The sequence below is a fragment of the Monocercomonoides exilis genome (assembly GCF_001643675.1).
Source record: "Monocercomonoides exilis strain PA203 chromosome Unknown scaffold22-1379369, whole genome shotgun sequence".
NCBI lineage: Eukaryota > Preaxostyla > Oxymonadida > Polymastigidae > Monocercomonoides > Monocercomonoides exilis.
The window spans coordinates 1,072,207-1,095,757 of record NW_027150567.1 but is presented as its reverse complement, the minus strand read 5'-3'; the positions used below and the strand labels follow the sequence as shown (position 1 = coordinate 1,095,757).

General features: G+C 35.3%; 3 protein-coding genes across 3 annotated transcripts; 1 reads left to right on the top strand and 2 right to left on the bottom strand.

Moving 5' to 3' along the window:
* The first annotated feature begins 2,445 nt into the window (after window positions 1-2,445).
* On the top strand, window positions 2,446-3,639 carry MONOS_17581 (uncharacterized protein). Its single transcript, XM_067870515.1, has one exon. It carries the CDS (start codon window positions 2,484-2,486, stop codon window positions 3,627-3,629), a length of 1,146 nt encoding a protein of 381 aa, XP_067727607.1. The 5' UTR covers window positions 2,446-2,483; the 3' UTR covers window positions 3,630-3,639.
* Window positions 3,640-5,492: 1,853 nt separating this feature from the next.
* MONOS_14771 (putative RasGEF domain) lies at window positions 5,493-9,863 on the bottom strand. The gene has a single exon (XM_067867601.1). The coding sequence runs from the start codon at window positions 9,846-9,848 to the stop codon at window positions 6,468-6,470; it is 3,381 nt and encodes a 1,126-aa protein (XP_067727606.1). The 5' UTR covers window positions 9,849-9,863; the 3' UTR covers window positions 5,493-6,467.
* On the bottom strand, window positions 9,859-23,104 carry MONOS_14772 (uncharacterized protein). The gene is made up of 2 exons (XM_067867602.1): window positions 20,534-23,104; window positions 9,859-20,375 (listed from the first exon to the last, which is right to left on the bottom strand). The coding sequence occupies exons 1-2, from the start codon at window positions 22,767-22,769 to the stop codon at window positions 10,174-10,176; spliced, it is 12,438 nt and encodes a 4,145-aa protein (XP_067727605.1). The 5' UTR covers window positions 22,770-23,104; the 3' UTR covers window positions 9,859-10,173.
* Window positions 23,105-23,551: the final 447 nt, after the last annotated feature.

Below are 23,551 nucleotides of genomic sequence, written 5' to 3'. Positions count from 1 at the left end.
AAAAAAGAAAATTAAAACTTTGTACAAAATGAATAAAAATAATCTAAATAAAAATCTAAAAAAATAGAAATTAAAAAATAGTTCAAAAAATTCTTGTTTGAAAGTGGCGTATTTACTAAACTGTGAACTTTACATAGGTAATAAACAATTGTATTTTTAGAGAAAGAGAAAGAGCAAAAAAGGAAGGAAGAAAGAAAGAGAGAAAGAAAAAAACAAAGAAAGTTAGTAAGTTAGAAAATTATAAAGAAAATCTATATGTTAAATTTACATCAAAGATTCGCATACTCCAATTAAACAGTGAAACACTTGACACTTGAAATTTACAGAAAAATCAGCAAAAAACAATTAAAATGCCAAATTTGCTAAAAAAATAATTGCGCCTTTGTTTTTTGAATAACAAATAGCAAAAAATTGATCATCTTTATGTTTTTCTCTTTTATCTATACGGTTTCCCTTTCATAACAAAGTTTAAAAAAATAATAATGTACTTGTTCATCTGAAATCAACACAATAACAATGAATAACAACAGCAATAGCAAAAATCTGTTACAATACAATGACAATCGTTCCATAAAGTTATAGAATATTCTCTGTTCTTTATAGATAAAAAAAAAAAATGCTATTTTCGTGAAACAGAATAATTTTGCACTAAACTCCAATAACACACACACACACACACACACACACACACACACACACACACACACACACACACACACACACACACACACACACACACACACACACACACACACACACACACACACACACACACACACACACACAATCTGTACATAACTACACAACGAATTATAATAACACATAATTTTCTTTTAAAACAGGATTAAAAAAGAATGAAAAATAGAATGAAAAAAGGAATGAAAAATGAAGAAAGAAAATTTGAGAAACAAAGGAAATGAATTATTTTATTGGCGTTTGTAGAATAAATAGAGTGAACAATAGAAAGAAAAATGAAATTTCATTATATTTTAACCAGATGTATAAAAAACATTGAAAAAATAACATAAAATAATAATAATAACAACAATAAACGAGAAATTTGAATAAGAAAGGAAAATAAAAAAAGGATTCCAATGATGCTCAAGAACTTGACATTGCTGTTTGGTATAAGGAAGAATTTATCAACATGATCTTGGGAGCATTTCAATAAAGAATGTCAGATGAGAAGACCAGCAGAATAAGAAAAAGATTCATAAACAAAGCTATTCAAAGAACAGACTAATAATAAAAAAAATACAAGAATTATCAGAAAACATTTATCAAAATAATTTGCCTTTAATTTCCTCCCAAAAAAAAAAAAAGGTTGAGAACAAAAATTAAAAAAGAAAAAAAAAAAAAAAATAATTTTATGTTGCTGAACTATTAATTTATCATGACCTCTTTAATATAATGCAGACAAAACATTTAGCATAACTATGTGATATTATCAATGAAGATAAAAAAATACTTGGAATTTATTATCATTGATTAAAGCATAAATATGATTCAATCAATGTCCATTCTCCAAAAGAATGTAAGATCTCTTAAATTGTAACAGTCAATAATTACAGATCATTATATTAGCACATGACGATAGCAGATGCAATCTTTTCTGAAATTCAGAAGAATGGCTTCTTTGATTCTGCAAATACATCTGCAACCCAATCCCCAAAATAAAATTCAGGTATTGGATCACATTTCGTATCACCTTTTTATAAAAAGGGCTCAAGTTAAAAATGACCTCATATAAAATCATTTACAGATCATAATCTTTCGAAATATCAGTTGAATGGGTAAATATTATCCTCCTCAACATTATTGTAATTTTTCTTTTTTATTTCCCCAATATGTTCATTTGCCCATCCAGACGGTTGGAGGAGCTGACCTGTTGCAGAGACAGTGGTGTCCCGCCCAGGGTCATGCTGGATGACCCCAACATCAGCTCCTTCCAACATCACCTTGCTCACACCGGCACTTCATTTTGCATTCCCTGTATTATATGGAATCCATCAACACTTTGAATAGTAAGATTTTGACTGATGAAGGAGGATTCCCGGAATAGCCCACATGTGCAGCTGCACACACCCGAAAGCTGAACTCTCCGCAAACTGACAGCCTCCATCGTTTTCTGTAAAATGCTCATCAGAAATTTAATGACAGAATAGCCCAGAGATATTGGCGCTGGATTGCTGTTGTCCACTCCGTACCCCATAGAAACAACTTGACGTTGATCTCTAACAATTAATTGCGGAGTAGCCATGCAAATAAATGTGAAGGATTAAGTCGTCGAAATCAATTAACCCTTATAATTTGTGCTATTTATGGGTTAAATTTCGTTATTCGAATTTGTAATATTTTAAAAAGCTACATTTATTATTATAATCAATATTTGAATAATAACCAAATGTGACATTTCTGACCCATTAAAAAGTGCAATTGTTACAGAATTGATTTCGACGACTTAATCCTTCACATTTATTTGCATGGCTACTCCGCAATTAATTGTTAGAGATCAACGTCAAGTTGTTTCTATGGGGTACGGAGTGGACAACAGCATGATTGGAGTTGGGTATCAGCCTGTGTTGGGAGGCATACCAGCGCCAATATCCTCTTTGCCGACTATTTCAATGGACGCATTCTGTCATTCCAAAATTTCTGATGAGCATTTATTAAAAATTACACGATGGATAGCAGCTCAATTATATGCGTATTTATCGAGCGAAAGTTTGAACAGCAAAGTCGAAGCACAAACGTCATCGATTTTAGATTTGCATCGGCGAATCTACCAATTTTTTGAGGTTATTCGCTCAGTTGTTTCGCTCACAGGCTCAGAAATGGTTCATGCTGTATACCTACTTGATCTTTTAATACAAGCTGAAAAAACATTTTTTGATTCATCATCGAGGCTGATCAGCGAAGCGAGCCTTGGTACAATATTGTTAATTACTGTGGTTCTTGTTCTAAAGCTGGAAATCGACACGCATCCCCAAAATGGATGGTGGGCAAAATTGATTGGAATCCCTGTTTCCGTGGTGAATCAATCAGAAATAGCATTCCTTCATCGAGTCAACTTTAATCTTACTATTCACCTTGCAGAGTTTACAAAAGTTATGATGGATGTTGTTGGAGTCATGCCGGTATCTGATATAAATCATATGGACAGCTTAATACAGATTGGATGCGAAATGAGAGGGCTTAGCATTGGTGTTGGAATTGGAGCAGGAACAGGTGCAGGTTCGGGTACGGGTGCAAGTGCGGGTGCAGGTGCGAGTTCAGGAGGAATGGGAAGCGGAGGGAGCGTCCCTGGGAGCGTTCTTGGGAGTGTTCCTGGAAGTGTTCTTGGGAGTGTTCCTGGGAGTGTTTGCGGATTGGGAGGAGTTTCAGGGTCAAGCACTCCAGCATCGACTGGAAGTGAGAGTGGAATTGTGATCCGCACGCCAAGCGGATTTGAGCACATTGACCACGGGATCCCAGTGATGGCAGTTGCCGTGCCTGTGCCGGTGGTGAGTGTTGTGACGCCCGGGTGCTACGGATGGGTTCGGTCAGGACAAGACCCTGGGCGGGAGTCTATGCCACTGTCGTCTGCAACACCCCAGTCAGCTCCTCCAACCGTCTGGATGGGCAAATGAACATATTGGGAAGATATTGTATTTTTCAGAGATGGGACATATTTATTCGCAGCTTAATATCAAATTGTGAAATATCATGCAGTTACAAAAAATTTACAATGTTACTCATTCATTTAATTATTTTTATACTGGCAATGATTACAATTTTCATCTCGAATATTTTTGCGTTGAATTGATAGTTTTATTGAGTTCCCATTGGAACCAGTAAGATTTAGCAGCCAAAAGCAGTTCATTTTGGTTATCGCAAATTTTGTGTTATTTTTGTGAGTTTTATTATATTTTTTAATCTTTTATTGTTTTGAGAAATTAATTTTTTGTTTTGAGAAGATACCGTTTTGAGATCACTGGATTACCTTGTTTTGGGCTTTCAATGTGTTTGTGTGAAAAAAATTTTAATTCAGAAGTATGTTGTTTCATTGAAGAGAACATATTTATTGCGTGATTTTGCCTTTGTAGACAAAAGAAAAATTGTTTTTGATGTTCTTATTTTACACATGTCTATACATTCTGAATCACTTTCAATCACTTTCAGTCATATATAATCATTTTTCACGTTTAGCTAAGGTTTTCTTTGCATGAGAATTAGTATTTAATTTCATGTTTATTAGCCCCCCTATTTGTGTACTCTTTATCGGTATCGGTTGCTGAAAGAACGAAGAAGTCTTTTTAGTTGAAAGTACTTTGGCCGTTCTGGACAGCTCTTGAAAGCGAGAATAGATAGTTGTTATTGTATTATTCCTTCTTTTTTATTTTAGAACAAATATTTTTTCTTTCTTTTTTTTATTTTTCATCTTCTCTTCTTTCTATCTTTCTTTCTTTCTCTCTTTTGTTACTTATCATTTTTGTTTTCTATAAATTTAAAACACACATGAGTGATCATGTGATTGTAGAGAATCTTAGTTTTCCATTTTTTGCCTTTGTTTTTTTATTTGCTTATTTCAATTTGTATTGTTTGAGTTAATTTCCTTTCGCTCTTTGTATTTTTTACAATCTTTTTCTTTACACTTATTGCTTTTGTTATCACTGCGATATCCAAAAAGAAAACAGCAACAACAACAAAAAAAAAGATGGTGCAAATGATCGAAAGAGCATATATTTGTGCATGTGACTTACATTTCCATTGTTTTTTTTCTGTCTTACGAGCTTTGCTAACTTGCTTTCTTTTGTAGTTATTTGCTTTATCCTTATTATTATCTATTCTTTGATTATAGTGTTTTTAATGCCAAATTCAGATCTTTTTGAATATCGGCAATCTTTTTTATGGAGATTCATTTCATTTTCTTTCTTTTTTTTCTAATGTTTTTGTTTATTTTTTGAATGAAGCATCAAAAATACCTTTTTTTTTATTTATTATATTCGCATATTCATTGCTTGTTTATGCAATATAAGAGATCTCTTTCATGAAATGTATTAATTTTATCTCTTTCTACACACTCTCGCTTATTTTTCTCAGTTTTTGTCTTTGTTCTTTTCTTTTCTTTATCACTTTTATTTTATTCATCTGAAATTTCTAACTTTTCTTCATTCTCTTCGAGATTTTTTGATTTTTTTTTTAAATGTTTAACACTTTTTTCCCCTTTTTGTATCATCATTTCAAACCTGTAGATTTTTGATTGAAAATTGCTTTATTTTTTCCCTCAATAATTAGTTTTTTTTTCATTTTGAAATATTGGCATCGTTTTAAATAGTTTTTATGTTACCTGACTTATTGTTCCACTTGTTTAGAGATTTATTCAGTTTTTATATTTTCTTCAAATGTTTTGACAGCGTTTTTATTTAAAAATTAAAATTTTCATTTTATTTTTATATTTTTTTATGATTTTTTTCTTTTTGAATAGGTTATCCATGAAACACATTCTATTCTTCAACAAAAATATTTTTTTTTTAATTTGTTTATTTAAAAATTCAATTTGAAATAAAAAGAAAAGAGAAACTAACAAAACCAACAGAAATCATAAACACAGTTTTGAATGAAAGTACACAACGCACTTCTACAAATAACATAAAAAATAAATAAATAAACGTTTATGTTATGTCTCATAATAGCATTATTTTATAAACAAGCTTTCAACATTTGAACGAATTGAAACGACAAGTAAAATAGCGGGAAAAACAACTAATGAAAGAGGGGGAGGGGAAATTTATTAGAAAACTAAAACTTTTCGCAAAACTTTTAACATTGAAATGACCTGAATCCCGTTAAAAATAATGCAACCTACAAACAAACAAACAAACAAACAATAAAAAAGCAATGTGGAAAACAAGACAAATCAAATAAAAATTGATAGAAAGTCATTTGATGAACGCATTAACACTCTTTTTTATTGGAAAAAAAGGATCATATCAACAACAGAAACATCAACATTAACAGACAACGCAAGTGTGTGAATGACAAAGTTATCAGTTCAAATTTTGGCAAAGTAAAAAAAATCATAACCAAAGTGTCAATGATAACAGCTCATACGCAACTAGGTTAGTGAAAAACACACTCAAAATTTTTTTTGACAATGAAAATAAAAAAATGAAAGAATTTAAAAAGAACAAATAACATGATAATGAAATAATAACAAACTATTTCTATTTGATGTGAGTGAATAATTTTATTCTAATAAGAATTTTTAAGGATATCCAATTAATGCTTTTTCCATTGGGGAAATTGTTCAGAGCTCTAATCTGTACAATGTGAAGGAAGAAGAAGAAGAAAAATGAAAAGTGAAAAGTCAAAAGAAAAAAGGAAAAAAAAATCAAATTTTTTGGAAAGAAATCAAAGCGACAAAGATAACATTTGGCTTCAGCCCTCCTTCATCTTCCATTTCTCTCTTTCAATTCTTCATTTCTTCATTTCTCTATTTCCTTTGCAACTGATTCATTCGTTCCTTTCATCTCCTTCATCTCCTCTTCAGTCAAACACGGCAAATGTAGTAAATCATCCCACAGCTCAAATACAGGCGCAATTAGAAACTGTACTTGCTCTGACCGCTTAATCAGCTCCACTCCTTCTGAAATACGCACAAGCGCTTCCATATTCACCACCCCTCCTTCTGAACATAATTTCTCCGAATCTCTTTCTGAACATAATTTCTCCGAAGTCACAAGATCCTCCATATGCTCCTTTAGAACATTAATGATACTGCCCAAGTGCTGTCTTACCAGCGGCACACACGGCAGATCAACACTTCCACTCAACTCCTCAATTTCCTGCTTTCTTTCCTCTTCTGAATTGCCTTGTCTCTCCGAACACATCTGCACCAGCTCCTTAAACACACTCTTCATCAGCTCGTCCTGTGCTTCCCAGTTTGCTCTCATCTTCTCATTCTCGTCTTTGTTCTCTTTCTCTTTCTCTTTCTCCTTCTCTTTCTCACCCTCCCCCTTCACTGCCTTGTCACGCAGCCCATCCACCACTGCAGCCATTCCGAAGAGGTTGTGCAGCGCAAACAGCTCATCAGCCAAGTTGATGAAGAAGGAAAGAGTAGCAGCACCAGCATTAGCACCAGAAGAAGTCGAAGAAACAATGCAAGAAATAACCCAGTTGGTGATGTCTTTACCGTGTTGGAGCAATCGGAGGAGAGAAGGGAAGGAAGAGGAGGAGGAAGAGTAGGAAGAAGAAGAAGAAGAAGAAAAGGAGGAGGAGGAGGAGGAAGAGGAGGAAGAGGAGGAAGAGAGAGAAGAAGTTGTTGTTATTGTTGAAGAGGAAGAAGATGGAGTGGTTGATGATGAAGTACTTGAAGTACTCGTCTTCTCTTCCTCTCTTTCTTGTTTCTCTCTCTCTTCTTCTTCTTCTCCCTCTTCTTCTTCTTCTCCCTCTTTTTCTTCTTTCCCCCATTTCCCCTTATTCTCCATTGCTTGACTGATGGCATATGCTAATATTTCTCTTCTCTTAATCCTCACAACCATACTGGCATGAATAACAGTCAGTTGTCGCGCTATTTCCTTTGGATCAATCTTCAACAGGGGAAGTTTGAGTGGCATCTGAAGAGAAGCATCAGTTTCTATGTTTGCACAATTAGGAGCATTTGAAGAAGAAGAAGAAGACGAGGAGGAGGAGGAGGAGGAGAAAGAAGAAGAAGAAAGAGGAGGGGGAGGAGGAGGAGTTGAAGAAGAACTAGGTTTGTTTGGCATTTTAACATTTGGTTCTGGAAAATCTGATTCCATAGACACATACACAACTTCATCTTCTTCATCTTCTTCATCCTTATCATTGTCCTTCTCTCTATTTGATTCCTTTTTCTTTCCATTCTCTTTCTCTTTCTCTTTCTCTCCCTTTCGTTTGCTGCCATTGCTGTTGCTCGTCCGTTCGCTGCTTTCTTCTTCTGTCTCTTCGCTCTCATATTCATCACTTGACCCATATTCCTCCTCATCTTCATCATCTTCTCCATCATCTTCTTCTTCATCTTGCACCTCCTCTTCTCTTCTATTTTTCAAACTTTCCTTCTTCTTCTCCTTAATCTCCTTCTCTTTCCTCTCCTTCCCTTTCTTCTTCCCCTTCCCCTTCTCCTTCTTCTCTCCTTCTTCACACGAATACTTCCCTTTCCTCACCTCCTTCGGCAAAATCGGCTTTTCAGCGCCTTCTGCCCTCCACCCTGCCACACTCATGTTCCTCTTCATCACAGGCGTCTCTGTCAGAATACTCACAACTGCATCCACAAACAACCTTCCTCCCACATCTGCTTCTTCTTCCGCTTCTTCTTCTTCTTTTGCATCTTTTTTGGATTCTATTGTTAATCCATCGCTTCCTTCGCAGTCATCACAATTTCTTCCTCTTCTTCTTCCTTCTTTTCCCTCCCTTTCTCTTTCTCCTTCTCCTTCTTTCTCTCTCATCCCAGTCACTTCTCTGAGTAACTGCAACATTTGCTTCCGAACAGAAGGCGTAGCAAAGTCTTCTATGTGAAGCAGCAGCCATCGCTCAACAAGAACACACACAGATCCCTTGATGCCTCTTAGAGATAAATCAGAAGAGGATGTTGATTGCATTTGAGAAGAATTGTTTGAAGAAGAAGGAGAAGAAGAAAGTGAAGAAGAAAGAGAAGAAGAAGAAGAAAATGATGATAACTGTGCATCTGTTGATGCATAAGCCATTTCGAGTAGATTTTTGAATGGAGTTGCAGGAAGTGAGATGGATTCACGTGAAGGAGGGGGCATTGGCTGCGATGGGTCAGAGGAAAGGGAAGAAGCGTCAAAGGGAGCTGAAGACGATGATGATTGGAGAGAAGAAGAAGAAGAAGAAGAAGAAGAAGAAGAAGAATTAGGGAAAGTTGGAGTGGGTGTGGAAGAAGAAGCAGAAGAAGAGAAAGTGAAAAGTGACTGATGTGATGAGGCAGATGATAAGAGATTTGAGAAGAAACCAGAATCTGAAGAAGAAGAAGATGATGATGACGATGAGTTGTGCTTCATAAAGTCATTATCCATTTCAATCTTTTTATCGCCTTTAAAAATAGAAATCAAGCTGCCCAGAATATATTCAGCACTTGCAGCCAAAGGATAGCATAACAAAACTGAATCCCAAATTTCATCCATAGACCCGGCTTTAAGAGCGCACATCTCCACAACACGACTCAATGCAAGATGAACATCATCTTTGCTGCTCGAAGAAGTAGTACTAACTTCTTTCTTTTCTTTTTTATCCTTTTCAATAAATATTTTTTTCAAATTTTCAAACATTTTCGCCAAACTAGTTCCATAATCCATTTTCTTTGCTTCAATTTCTTCGAGATCAAGTAACCGTTGTTCGATAATCTGTATAGATTCAGAAATTGTAGCCACTGGCTTTGGAGCTTTTGGAATTCGTTTTAATCCCAAAACATTGTCATCTGTTTTATGGAAATTCTGATTTTGATTCCAGTTAAGATATGCAAATCTTTCATACGCTGTTCCACTCTTTTCTAATTGAACTGTTGCTTCCTTGCTTTCCACTGGCTTGGCCATGGATTGACTTAAATGGTACTTTAGAGTATTTTCACGGCGCTTTATCAGGGAAGGAGCAGATAATGGAATAGAAATAATTGGACTGAAATGAGAAGATGCTCTGTTTCTTCGAATGTCATTTGCCTCTTTTAATGAACTTTCTTTCTCAACGTGACGAAGTTTAACTTCTCTAATTTGCATAGACAAACGATTCGGGGGAATGGGAACAAAAGGAGATGGATATAGTTTCACTGGCGTTGTTTTTGTTGGTTCTTTTTTGTTTTGCGACGGAGGAGTTGTTGGTCTTCTGGAATTCATAAAAAAATTTGATCACTCGTTTCCATAACATGTTTTTGAAAACAACAAAACATTGATAAATAACAAATTACCAAGATTAACAAAGATAAAACAGCGAAAACAGTGTATGGACACAAAAATAATGTAAAATTTGTCCTCATTGCAAAATAAGATAACTACTCCAAATAAAGATACTCAATTAATGCGCAATTCAATTTGAATGCATGAAAACATCTCACGAATATAAAGATAAATATAAAGATATATAATAACTTTTATGCATTTGAGTATAAAATGCAATTCGAACTATTAACATGAATTTTTAAAGAACCATCATCTTAATTTTTCAAAGAACAATTACAATGGCACTAACGTTATCAGTGCTTTCTAATGATTCTGCCGCTGCTTTCAAGCGAAGGACAGCAAGTTCAGCTATTCTCCCTTTTGTGATAACTCTTTTCTTTGTATTCGATTTTTCTGCATTTCTTTCCTTTGTTGTCAGTCTTTCTTGTCTAAATCTCAATTTTTCTTCTTGTTCTCCAACTCCTTTTCTCATTTCATTTGTTTCCTTTTCTTCGCCAAAATCGCCATCATCTTCCAAAAATGCAGGATCGTCCCACAATTCGTCTCCATTCTCAATGTCCATCCAAGGAAAGCATATTTCCGCAACTGCCTGATTACTCAGCACATCAAACAAGCCATCACATCCCATCACTATTGCCATGTCTTCCCTCTTCCAATAGTAACTAACAGGTGTTGATGAAGAAGAAATATCGCATTCTCCATCATCATTTCTCCTGTTAGAAAAAATGTCTTCCTTTTCTTTTTCTCCTTCTCCTTCTCCTCCTCTTCTTTTTCTTCCTCCTTCTTCATTCTTTTCTTTGCTGTTTTCATTCCAATGATTTCTAAATACCCCAGTTGAATATTCATCTCCATCTCTATCTCCATCCTCATCTTCTTCTCCACTTCTTTCACTTTCACTTTCATTTTCTCCTTCTCCTTCTTCTTCTTCTTCTTCCATTTCTTCTTCCATTTCCTCCTCCATAAACATGTCATTTCCCACCAGATTTCTCACTGGCTCAAATCTTCTTTTGTGAATCGTCCAAATATCTTCCATTGATTCGTGCTCTTCCACAGGCAATGCCCTTGGCTCGTCCAAATACTGCTCCAGCTGTGATTTCAATTGCGGATCAATGGAGAATGGAAGATTGACAGTTAGAGTGTTTGAATTGGGATTTGATGAATTGGATTTTGCTGATTTATTTTCTTTCATTGAAGTTGAAATTGTTGGAATATGAGAACTATTATTTTGTTCACAAGACTTAGCGCTCTTTGAAATTTCCTTCTTTTCATTCTTTTTCCTTTTTTCTTCTTTTATTTCCTCTTCTTTTCCACCCACAACTCCACAAAACCCTTCCTCCCCTCTCCTTCCGTCCCACCCCCACCTCCTCATCTTCTCCACAAACACATCACATTCCTCTGAAACCTGCGGCTTTTGATCCAAATCCCCCAACGTCCTCGACACTGCAATCACTCCATCAATCCTCCCGTCACTCGAAACACTCCCTCTGTTGCGCTTGATGTACCGTGCTTCACGCACATCAAGGGGTTTGTGGTCAGCTGTGAGCGCTTTTGCAGACAGGAAATAGACTGATGGAAGCAGACAAGAGGAATTGCAAGGCAAAGAATTGGCTTTGTTTTTGTCGGATGTGTTATTAACTTTATTTTGAATATCAATTTGTGAATTTTGAGTGTTACGAGAAACAAGAGAGCATTGTGAATGACAAGCCCTCAAATACTCTGAATACCCTGGCACAAGTGCGGGTGTGAGTATAATTGGGCTTCTGATAACAGAAGAAGAGAGGCAGGGCTCAGGGAAAGAGGCAATAAGAGATTGGAATTCTGGTGAAGAGGGATAAGGAGAAGGAGATGGTGGATGCGAAAACAGCAAGTGTGGTTTGGGTCGTAGTTGAATGAAAGAATTGCCGTCCAGTTTTGATTGCAATGCTGATGATGATGTTTCTCCTTCATTCTTATTTTTCTTCTTCTTCTCAGAATCATTCGACATATTCAAAGAAGATTCTTTCCCTTTCCTTTCCCCTCTGAATTCCATTGTTTCATTCATTTTTCTATTCTTCCTTCTTCTTCTTTTATTCCTTTCCGTCTTCACAAACCTCGACACCAGAACAGCTCTGCTGTCTCCCACATTCGCCGAGTAAACGTGCTGATGTGTTACACACACAACTAAGATGCATCCACCATCACTCACAAACATCAATCGGATGGAATCACACAGATGTTGGATGGTGGCTGTGAGCACTTTTGGAAGGAGAATGGATGCATTGGGCAGTTGAGAAGGAGGTTTGTTGCGGATGGAAGAAGAAGAAGAAGAAAAAGAGATTAATGATGTTGCATTAAAAATGTCAACACTTTTGACATCTTCATTCAAATTTCCTTTCTCTTTCTCTTTCTCCTCATTCCCTTCACTCTCCTTTTTCTTCTTCCTCTCTTCATTCCTCAGCACTCTTTTGCAGCTCTCACAAAACGCCTCCACAAAATGTGAAGTCACAAAGTTTGCAATCTGAGGACCCCTATGCCCATCCAACAGAACATACACACCACATCCAGTGATATTTGGATTATAGCAGTTGCCAAACAACGAATGAGAGGAAGAAGTGGAAGAAGAGGAAGATTTTGAGTGAGTTGTGGATGCAATTGATGCTAAAATGGAAGAAGAATTGGTTGATATTCTATTATTATCATTCATTTTTGCTCCGGTGTTCAAGTTTTTCTTTCTATTTTCTTCTTCTTCTTTTCTCTGTTCAGAGAAACTTCTTCTTTTTCTTTCTTTGAAAGCAACAAAAGAACTGTCATCTTTCACTTCATTCGAAGTACAATTGATTGAAAGTGGATGCAATTTGCTATGCTTTTCATTCACATCCTCTTCTTTCCTTTCTTCTCCTCTTCCTTCTCCTCCTCCTCCTCTTCCCTCATCAATCGCATTATGAATGTTTCTTATCTCCTCCAACCCCACACTTGATTGCGATCTTGACCTCACATGGATTGTTTGTGACCTTGCCCTTGCACTCACCAATGACGGTGTTGTCTCAACAGAGAAAGGAGAATTTGAAGAAGAATATGAAGAAGAAGAATATGAAGAAGAAGAATATGAAGAAGGAGAAGAAGAAGATGTTTGTGTATCATTTGTTGGCAAAATGACAGAATTTTGTGTTAATTTCATAGAAGGCAATGAAGAAGATGCAGAAGAATAAAAACATTCATCTTTATTGTCGTTTTCTTTTTGATTAAAATTGAATTTCTCCGTTTCTCCGAAGCGATTTTGAAGCGAATTGAAGAACAATGTTGAGTTTTCTTCTGAATTAGAATCATCAAACAATCCACGTGTATTTGGCAGATTGCTTTTGTTAATTGGAGAAGAAGAAGAAAAAGAAGAGAAAGATGAGGAAGAAGAGAAGGAAGAAGGAGGAGAAGGAGAATAGGAAGAAGAATCAGAAAGAGGAGAAGGAACAACTTTCCCTTCCTCATCACCCTCTCCCACACTCGAAACAATATCACTTGATTTTTGTGAATGTTCTATTCTAATTTGAGTTGGCAGTGGTATCACAGATGCTGTTGAGAAAGAGGGGAGCTTAATTCCTGAGGGAGGAGGCCTTTTCAATACTGATTCTTTGCGTTGTGTGTGTTTTGGCTTTGAATTGTCATCATTTTCAAAATTTGTCTTTGAAAATTGTTGTTTTTCTCTTTCTCTTTCTCTTTCTCTTTCTCTTTCTCTTTCTTTCTCTCTTTCTCTTCTTTCTATTTCTTTTATTCTTTCCATTTCTTTTTCTCTAATTTCCTTCAATCTTCTTCTCCTCCTCTCCTTCTCCCTCTCCTTCTCCCTCTCCTTCTCCCTCTCCTCCCACCTCCTCCTCTCCTCCCTCTCAAACTCCTTCATCCCGTCTTCTCTAAACCTTATCTCCTGAGGCAGTGTCATCAATCTCCATATTGTTTCTATTTCTCCCCTTTCCATCAGCTTTCCTATGTCCCATCCTCCAAAGGGAAGCAAAAGAACTGAGTCTTCCATTGAATCACGCAGGCCACACGTCTCACAGCAGGCGACGGAGTGAGGGCGAAGAGAAGGAGGATGGAGTGGAGGTGGGGAGAATGTGCGGGGTGGGAGAGAAGGAGAAGGAGGAAGAGAAGGAAGAGAAGAAGGAGAAGGAGAAGGAAGAGGGAGAGAAGGAGAAGAGGAAGAAGTAGACGTTTTTGATAATGTGTCTGCTGATGAATCTTTATTATTTTTGGATAGTACTGATAATGAACTTTCATCTTGTGCATCTGAGTGTTGAGACATGGATTGAATATTAGCTTGCTCATCCAAAGTTGAAAGAGATGATGACAATTGAGAGGTCTGTTTCTCTTTTGTTTCATCAGGCAAATGAGATGTGCTCAATGGAGTTGGCAATTGAGAAGAGGAAGAGGAAGAAGAAGAAGAAGAAGAAGGTGAAGAAGAAGAATCTTTTGTTTGAATATCTTTTTGAGTATGAGCATCCAACAAACTTGAAGAAGAAGATGTTGAAGAAGAAATAGAAGAAATAGAAGAACCTTTATCTTTTTGCTGTTTTGATAGACATTCAGATTTTTCATTCTGTTTTGCGTTGATAATCGAAGATTCATTGAGAACAGTTGGAATATCATCTAAAGAAGCTGTTTGAGCACTTGAATCAGAAGAAGAAGGAGAAGAAATGCATTGAAGAGTCAATTTTGTCGAAATATTGGATGAACCTGTTGATATGGAAGAAGAAGAAGAAGAAGAAGAAGAAGAAGAAGAAGAAGATGATGATGATGATGAATGCGAAAATGTTGATGAATTAATTTGTTGTTCTAATGCTTTATCTTTCTCTTTCTCTTTCTCTTTCTCCTTCTCTTTCTCCTTCTCTTTCTCCTTCTCTTTCTCCTTCTCTTTCTCCTTCTCTTTCTCCTTCTCTTTCTCCTTCTCTTTCTCCTTCTCTTTCTCCTTCTCTTTCTCCTTCTCTTTCTCCTTCTCTTCTTTCTCCCTTCTTTGTTTCATTGCTTGTCTGTATTTTTGCACAAGTTGTGGTGAAATATCATTCACAATTGATTCAATCCTGTTCAGAATATGAGCATTCCATTCATCATTGGATAAATGTGAAGGAGAAGAGGAGGAAGAGGAAGGAGAATGAGAAAGAGAAGAAGAGGAAGAAGAGGAAGAAGAGGAAGAAGAAGAAGAAGAAGAAGATAAAGATGATGATGATGATTGAGAAAATGTTGACACATCATTTCTGTTATCAATTTCAGTAATATAATCATTTTCCTTTCCATTGTTTTCATGTTCTATGATTTCTTTTCCTTTTCCTTTTTCTTCTTCATTTCCTTTTTCTTCTTTTTCTCCTTTTTCTCCTTCTTTTTCTTTCTCTTTCTCTTTTAATTTCTTCTCCATTCTCTTTGACTTATTCATTCTGAATATTCCAGTTGAAAAAATCAGTTTTGGCTTAATCTTCTGAAGAATTGTTGGATAACAACATTTTTCTCTTTCTTTTTCATTCTTTTCATCTTTTTCATTAAAATCATCATCTTCTTCTTCCTCTTCTTCGCTTTCTTCTTCCTCATTTTCTTCTTCCTCTTCTTCCTCTTCCTCTCCTTCTTCTTCTCCTCCTCCTTCTTCTTCTCCTTCTCCTTCTTCATTTTGATGCATCTTCTTTCTCCTTCCTCTATATCCAAAAAGTTTATTCAGCATCTCGTTCATTTGAAGAGAAGAAGAAGAATTCATAATTGTTATCATTTGCTCTTTGTTCAGATGCTTTTGATTGAATGTTGGAGAGAATAAGGAAGAAAATGAGGGAAATGAAGAAGAATTGGTAAGAGAAGGAAAAGAAGAGAAAGGAAAAGAAGATGAGAAAGAAGAAGAAGAAAACAAAGAAGAAAATGAAGAAGAAATAGAAGAAGAAGCAAAAAGAGAAGAAGAAGAAGAAGAGGAAGAGGAAGAAGAAGTTAAAGGAGGTGTCAGAGAACGTTGAACAAAATGCTTTTTTTGCAGTTGAGTTTGAGAAAGAAGAAGTGAAGATGCGTCATTATTTGATTGTATTTGATTGTTTGAAACTTCTGTGTGTGAATGAGAAAGAGAAGGAGAAAAAGAAGAAGAAATGGAAAAAGAAGAAGACAGGGGAGGAGGAGGAGGAGGAGATGAGGAAGAAGAGGAAGAAGAAGAGGAGGAGGAGGAAGAGGAAGAAGAAGAAGAAGGGGAAGAAGAAGAAGAAATAGAATGAGAGGAAGAAGGCAGAATAGCAGGGAATTCATCGAGAGAAAGAGGAGGAGGAGGAAGAGGAGGAATATTACGAGTGGAAGAAGAAAAAGAAGAAAAAGAAGAAGGAGAAGAAGATATTGATCGTTGAGCAGCTGTGAATGAAGGAAAGAAGGAAGAAGAAGAAGAAGAAGATGATGATGATGATGATGATGATGAAGGAGAAGATTTAGATGGAGATGTTGATGGAGATGGAGAAATTCTGCGAGAAAAAGAAGAAGAAGGTAAAATTGAAGAAGGAGAGGAAGATGAAAAAGGCAGAGAAAATCCAAAATTACTTCCAAAAACAGAATTTGAATTCGAATTCGAATTTGTATTCGAAGAAGACAAAGAATTTGAAAAAGAACCAGAAAAAGAGCTCAAAAATGAATTTTTCCCTTTCATTTGCTGTGAAAGAGAAGAAGATGCGTTGTTGATGATGGAAACTTCTGGATAGCAGAACAAACACACTCCACTCTCTATCTTCATTTCTTGTTTGTTTTTGACAGAAAATGGAATTTTATTGTGATTTTTTGGATGATGTTTATCATTTTTCATTTCTTCTCTTGCTTTTCCTTCTTTTCCTTCTTTTTCTCTTGCTTTTTCTCTTTCTTTTAATTCTTCTTCTTCTTCTTCATTTTCTTCCTCCTCTTCATTTTCATAGACTGAATTATTAATCCATAAACCTTTCTTGTGCCATTCAATTCTTTTTTTATTTCTTTCTCTCTTTCTTTCTATTTCGTCAGCTTCTTCTTCTTCTTCTTCTTCTTTGTTTTCTTTCTTTTCTTCTTCTTCACCTTCTTCTTCTTCTTCAATATTATCTTCTTCTTCTTCTTCTCTTTCTTCTTCACTTTCTTTTTCTTCATTCTCTTCATAAATAGATCCATTTGTTTTATTCATTTCATTGTTCAATTCTTCATTCTTCCTTTCTATTTTATCAATTGCATTTGATATTGAAGAAGAAATGGAAGAAAAAGAAAAAGAAGAAGAAGAAAGAGAAGAAGAAGAATTAAATGATGACGATATATTTATTCCTTCTTCTTCTTCTTCTTCTTCATTTCTTTTCTCCAAGTCAAATGATTTGCCATTCGATGATGATGATGATGAGGTTGTTGATTGATTATTTATCTTTATTATTCCTTCTTTGTTATCATTCTCTTTATTCTTGTTGTTTTTATTACTATTGTTATTGTCATTGCCATTGTCATTCAAAGAAAAAGAAAGAGAAAGCGAAGGAGGAGAAGTCAAAGAATAAGAAGAATAAGAAGGAGAAGAAGAAGAAGAAGTTATAGTTGTTGTTGTTGTTTCTTCAAATATACTGCTTTTATTCTTTTTCTCCTCTTCTTCTTCTTCCTCTTTTGCTTTTTCTTTCTCTTTCTCCTCTTCTTCCTCTTCTTCCACTTTATCCTTTCTTTCATTTTTTCCTTCTTCTTCTTCTTCTTCTCCATCATCATTCATCGAATCAAAAGAGTCATCAGAAAAATCTTTCATTTCGATTAATTCTCCCTTCTTCTCTTTGAATTCATTGGAAAAAGCAGAAGAAAGAAGAGAAAGAGGAGAAAAGGAAATGTTTGAAAGAGAAGAAGAGGAGGAGGAAGAAGATGATGATGATGACATAATTGACTTTGGTGATTTTGAAATTGATTGTGAAGAAGAAGAAGGAAATGGATAAATCAAAGGAGGAGGAGGAAGAGGAGACGAAGAATGAGAAGAAGAAGAAATTTGTTGCTTTTCATTTTTCATTCCAATTTTCTTTCTTTTCAAGTTTCTATTGATTTTCTTATGAAAAGCAGGAAGAGAAGAAATAGAACTTAAAATAGCAAAACATGAAGAAGGAGCACTTAAAGCAGAAGTTTTGATCAGAAAATAGGAAGAGAAAGGAGGAGAAGGAGAAGGAGAACGAAAAGAAGAAGAAACAAACAAAGAAGAGGAAGAAGAGTAAGAAGAAGAAGAAGAGGAAGAAAGTGTTGAATGTTTTGAGGGTGTGTTATGAATGTGTTGCGAATGAATAACGAAATCATTTCCTTCTGAAGGAAAAGAGTCGGAAATATCATTCGCATTTGTCTTCTTCTTCTTCTCTTCTTCTTCTCTTTCTCTTTCTCTTCTTCTTTCCCTCTCCCTCTCCTTCCATCTCAAATCTCTTCTTCTCTTCCACTCCTTCTCAAACAACTCCAATCCAACTGATGATGTTATCCATGGCTTGTTTGAAAGGGGAACAGGAGAAGAAGAAATGCATCGAATGAATGGAGCATACAGATTGGAGGAGATGGTAGTGGTTGAGAGGGAAGAAGAGGAAGAGGAAGAAGAAGAAGAATTTGAATAAGAGTTATTATTTGTGTTATTATTTGTTCTATTGTTTGATTGAGAAGAAGAATTGGAAGATGAAGAAGAGGAAGAGGAAGAGGAAGAGGAAGAGGAAGAGGAAGAGGAAGAGGAAGATGAATTAGATGCTTTTGAAATATTAGGATTGATGAAACGAGAAGAAAACTTGTGCATTCTTGACAGAAAGACAAGATTTTTATAACAATTGGAAAATGACAAGGGAGAAATTAAATCCTTTTTTTGTTCTTGTTTCTTGGATTTGGAGGTTTTAATGAGTGAAGAAGAAGAAGAAAAAGAAGATTGTGAATTCAATGAATGATTGATAACAGTATTTGATTCAAGATTATGACTTTCACTCGATTTTTCATTACCATCTTTATCTTCCTCTCCTTTTTCATCTTCTTTTTCTTCCTTTTCTTCCATTTTCACTTCTCCTTCAACTTCTTCTTCTTCCTTCTCTTCCTTCTCTTCCTTTGCCATCCTCATTGCAACTTTAGATTCCTCCTCATCCAAATACCAGTCCATCTCTTCATTCCACTTGAGTGCTCCAATCAGATTGAATGAGATATCCACAAAGAGAAAGGGACGATGTAAGGAAAGAGGGGAAGAAGAAGAGGAGGAGGAGAAGGAAGAGGAAGAAGAGGAGGAAAGAGAAGGAGAAGAAAGAGAAGAGGAAGAATTGGAAGACAAGTTTATATTCATTTTATTGTGTTGTGTGTTTATCACCACAAATGGATTAACCAACATTTCTCTTTTATTTGATTCAAAGTTTTCATTCTTTTCCTTTCCCTTCTTCTCTTCCTCCTCCTTCTCTCCCTCCTTTTCATTCTCTCTCTCCTTCCCTTCTTTCTCCTCACCTTTCTCCTCTTCCTCCTTCTCCTTCTCCTCCTTCACCCCCACCAGCCCCTCCACCTTCTTCCTCACCACCTCCTCCACTTTCCTATCCAATTCAAAGAGAGAAGGAGGCAAAGAAAGCAACTTGTTGTGCGACAAATCCACAAAGACAATGGCAATGGAAGCAGCAAGCGATTTGGACTTGATTTTGGAGGATGAAAGAGCAAACTGGGCTTTGGCTTTGAGAGAGAGAGAGGAAAGAGAGGAAGAGAGAGAAGAAAGAGAAGAAGAGGAAAAAGAAGAGGAAGAGGAAAGAGAAGAAGGACAAAAAGAGGAAAAAGAAGAAAGAGAAGAAGAATAAGGATTAATATTTTGAGAGGAAATGAATGAAGTTCTTGGCTCTCTTAAAAGCTGTTGATGATTTTTGTGCTCAATCAAACTTTCTTTTTGTCTTCTTTCTTCCATCTGAGACAGAATTTGAGAAGGAGAAAGACGAAAAGATGAAGACGATGAATTTGTTGAGAACGAATTGTTTTCCCCTTCTTTCTCTCTTCGTTCTCTTCCTTCTCCTTCTCTTTCATCTTCTTCTTCTTCAAATTCATCAAACAAACTTTTATTCGATGAATTTTTATTTGAAAAGGAAGAAGAAAATAATTCTTCTTTTTCTCTTTTCTCTCTATTTTTCAATGAAGAATGAATAGGTCTATTTGATTTACTTGTTTTTGAAGGGAAAGAAGAAAATGAATGAGATCTTTTTCGATTGCTTTGAGAATTCAACGAAGAAGGTGATTGGATAAAGTGAGGGGAAGAGGAAGAAGAGGGAGAAGAAGAAGTAGAAAGAGAAGAAAAAGAAGATAATGATGATGAGGAAGAAGAAGAAGAGGAGGAGGAGGAGGAGGATAATGAAGAAGAAGAAGTATTGTGTTGTTGTTGAGAATGATGATGATGTTTGTGTGAATCATAATAGCCAGGGGAGGATGAATGAGATCGATTGCGAGAAGAAGATGAACGAGAATGAGAAGATTTTGATTCTTTTGATGTTTTTTGTGATTTTTGTGATTTTGATGTTTTGCGTTTGGAATTAATTTTATCTGAATAAATAAATAATAAATAAAAATAAAATCAAAAAAAATAAAATGAAATAATAAAATAAAATTATATCAAATTAAAAGATGAATTGGAAAATAAAAGAAGAAAAGAATTAAAAAAAATAAGATAAAATAGAAAATAGAAAAGAAAGAAAGCAAACCTTCGTTATCTGCATAATCATTCACATTATTATTATCATCATTATTTTTGCTATTTTCCACTTCTTTTCTCATTTCCATTTCAACTTTAGCAACACAAGAATCGAAAAACGAAGGAGGAATCCAACTTATTCTGTTATAAGACAAATCAAGACGAGAAAGAGAAGGCAAAAAAGCGAAAAGCGAAGAAGGAACAGAAGAAATAAGATTGTGGGAGAGAAGAAGAGAGGAAAGAGAAGGAAAATGGGAGAGGAGAAGGAAGGAGGGGAATAAAGAAATCCGGTTGCAGTTTAAGGAGAGGTGGCGGAGAGGGGAAAATGGACGGGCAGAAGGGGGATTTTCTCGAAGACAGCTGGAAAGAAATGAAGAAATTGAAGAGGAAGAAAGAAGAGATGAAGAAGAAGAAGAAGAATTGTTTGTGTTTGAGAGAGAAAACTCATTTTCTTTGTTGCTCCTTGTTCCAACAGAAGAATTTGAATGAATTTCTATTTGTTGATTGGTTTCATTTGCATCAACATCATTTGTAAATTTTTTATTCTTCAAAATACTATTTTGGTACGTTCTACTGTTCTTAATTAATCCACTTCCATCTCCATTCCCATAATCTTCAAATGAATCCAAAATAAGATCATAAATTCTATTTTCGTCTTTCTCTTCAATGAATGTGATGAAATTGCTTGATAAATTCAAATATTCCAATTTAGGCAGCTTAAAAACCCAAAATGGGACTGTTTTGATGCGGTTGAATGCCAAATTAAGGTGTGTGAGACACGGAAGAGAAGCTAAAGAGATCGAGATGAATGAAAGGCGGTTGAAGGATAAGTCTAATGAAGATAAGGATGAATAAGAAGAATAAAAAGAATTTAAAGAAAAAGAAGAAAAAGATGGAATATGAGAAGAGAAGAGAGAAGAAGAAGAAGGAAGAAGAGAAGAAGAAGATGATGACGATGAATTAGAAAAAGATGAAAATGAAGAGGAAGATGAATAATTTGATTGAAAAGAAGAAGAAGAAGAAGGAAAAGAAGAAAGAGAAGAAGAAATATGAGAAGAAGAAGGAAGAAGAGAAGAAGAAGAAGAAGAGAGAAGAGAGAGAGAAGGGAGGAGAGGAGGAGGGGTGGGAGAGAGAGGAGGGAAAAGAGAAGGATCCTCTTCATCGAATGAAGATGGCATATCAGATGAGGAAGAGGAAGAGGAGGAAGAAGAGGAAGAAGAAGAAGAAGAAGAAATTATTGATTGTGAATGAATTGGTGAAGGAATAATAGGAGAAGGAGAAGAGGAGAGGGGAGAAGAAGATGATGATGATGAAGATGAAGGTGTTAAATTTGAAATTACTTGTGATTGTTGTATTTTTTGTGAATTTTGAAGATTTTGATGAGCAGCAGCAGCAGAAGAAGAAGAAGAAGAAGAAGAAGAAGAAGAAGAAGAAGTTTTGCATAGAAATATGTCTTCGTCTGTGTCAGAATCAGAATTTTCATCAAAAAGAGAAAGAAAATCTTTCTTCTTCTTCTCTTTCTCCTCTTTCTTCTCATTCATCATCTTCTTCTTTTTATCATTTTTCTTCTTTTCATCTATTTTCTTCTTCTTCTCCATCATAATCATCATCTTGTTTTTCTCGAATTCTTTTGTTTCATCTTGAAATTTCTTCATTTTTCCTTCCTTTTCTTCTTCTTCTTCTTCTTCTAATTTTTCATCTTTTTCAATTTTCTCCTTCTCCTTCTCCTTCTCTTTCTCTTTCTCTTTCTCTTTCTCCTTCTCTTTCTCCTTCTCCTTCTCCTTCTTCTCTTCCTTCATCTTCTCCATCTTCATCTTCCAGCTCTTTTTCTTTTCCTTGTATTCTTCCATTCTCTTCAGATATTCCCTTTTTCTTCTTTCTCTCTCATTCTGCATTATTTTCTGCTGTTTATTCATTTTATCCATCCTCCAAATAAAATAAAATAGTTCTTCTTCCTCGTTTATTTCTTTTTCTTCATTTATTTCATTATATTCATTTATTTTATTCATTTTGTTTATTTTATTCATTTTATTCATTTTGTTTATTTCTTCTCCTTCTCTTTCTTTTTCCTCTGATTTTCCTGTTAAATTCTCTTCTTCTTTTTCTTTCAAACAAATTTCTTTTTCCTTTCTCTTTTCTTCCTCTTCCTCTTCTTTCTCTTCCTCCTCCTCCTCTTCTTCTTCTTTTATTTCTCTTTCCTCTTCCTTCTCATGTCTTCTTTCATATTCTTCTTCCTCTTCCATCATCTTCCTCAACTCCTTCTGCGTGATGTTTGTGACACTTCTAATAAAATTCCCCCCGAGACGAAGAAGAGAGAGAGTAGGGAGGAAGAATAAATATGATGGGAATTTTGATAAGTTGTTGAATCGGAGAGAAAGACAGGAAATATCGTGGGCTGTGGAGATATCTGAAGAGAAAGAAGGGGGAAAAAAATAAATCAAAAAATTAATAAAAAATTTTTAAAGTGTTGAAGAAGAAAGAAAAGGAATAGAAGAATAAAAATTGAGAGAAAGAGAGAGAAAGGAATATCAAATAAAATAAAAATAAATATATTATAAAAAGCATAAATTTCAAATTACCATTAAAAAAATAATAACAAATAATAAATAATTCTCTTTCTCTCTCTCTCTCTCTCTCTCTCTCTCTCTCTCTCTCTCTCTCTCTTTCTTTTCTTTCTTTCTTTCTTTCTTTCTTTCTTTCTTTCTTTCTTTTCTTTCTTTCTTTCTTTTCTCTTTCTCTCATTCAATTCCTCTACACACCTCCAATCTCCACGATTCTGTTCCTGTCAGCCACCACACAACTCACTTTCCTCCCGAAAAAAGGCAAAAAACACAGAAAATTGTCAGAAGCATTCAAAACAAGGCAATTTTTGTTTGAATTTTCAGAAAGAAGGGGAGAAGAAGAAGAAGAAGAAGGAGAAGAAGAATTAAAAGAAGAAAAAAAAGAAAAAGGAGGAGGAGGAAATTCGATGTCGAAGAGAGAGGCAGGGAGGAGAGAAGGAGGAAGAGAGGAGGAGTGGAAGGAGGGG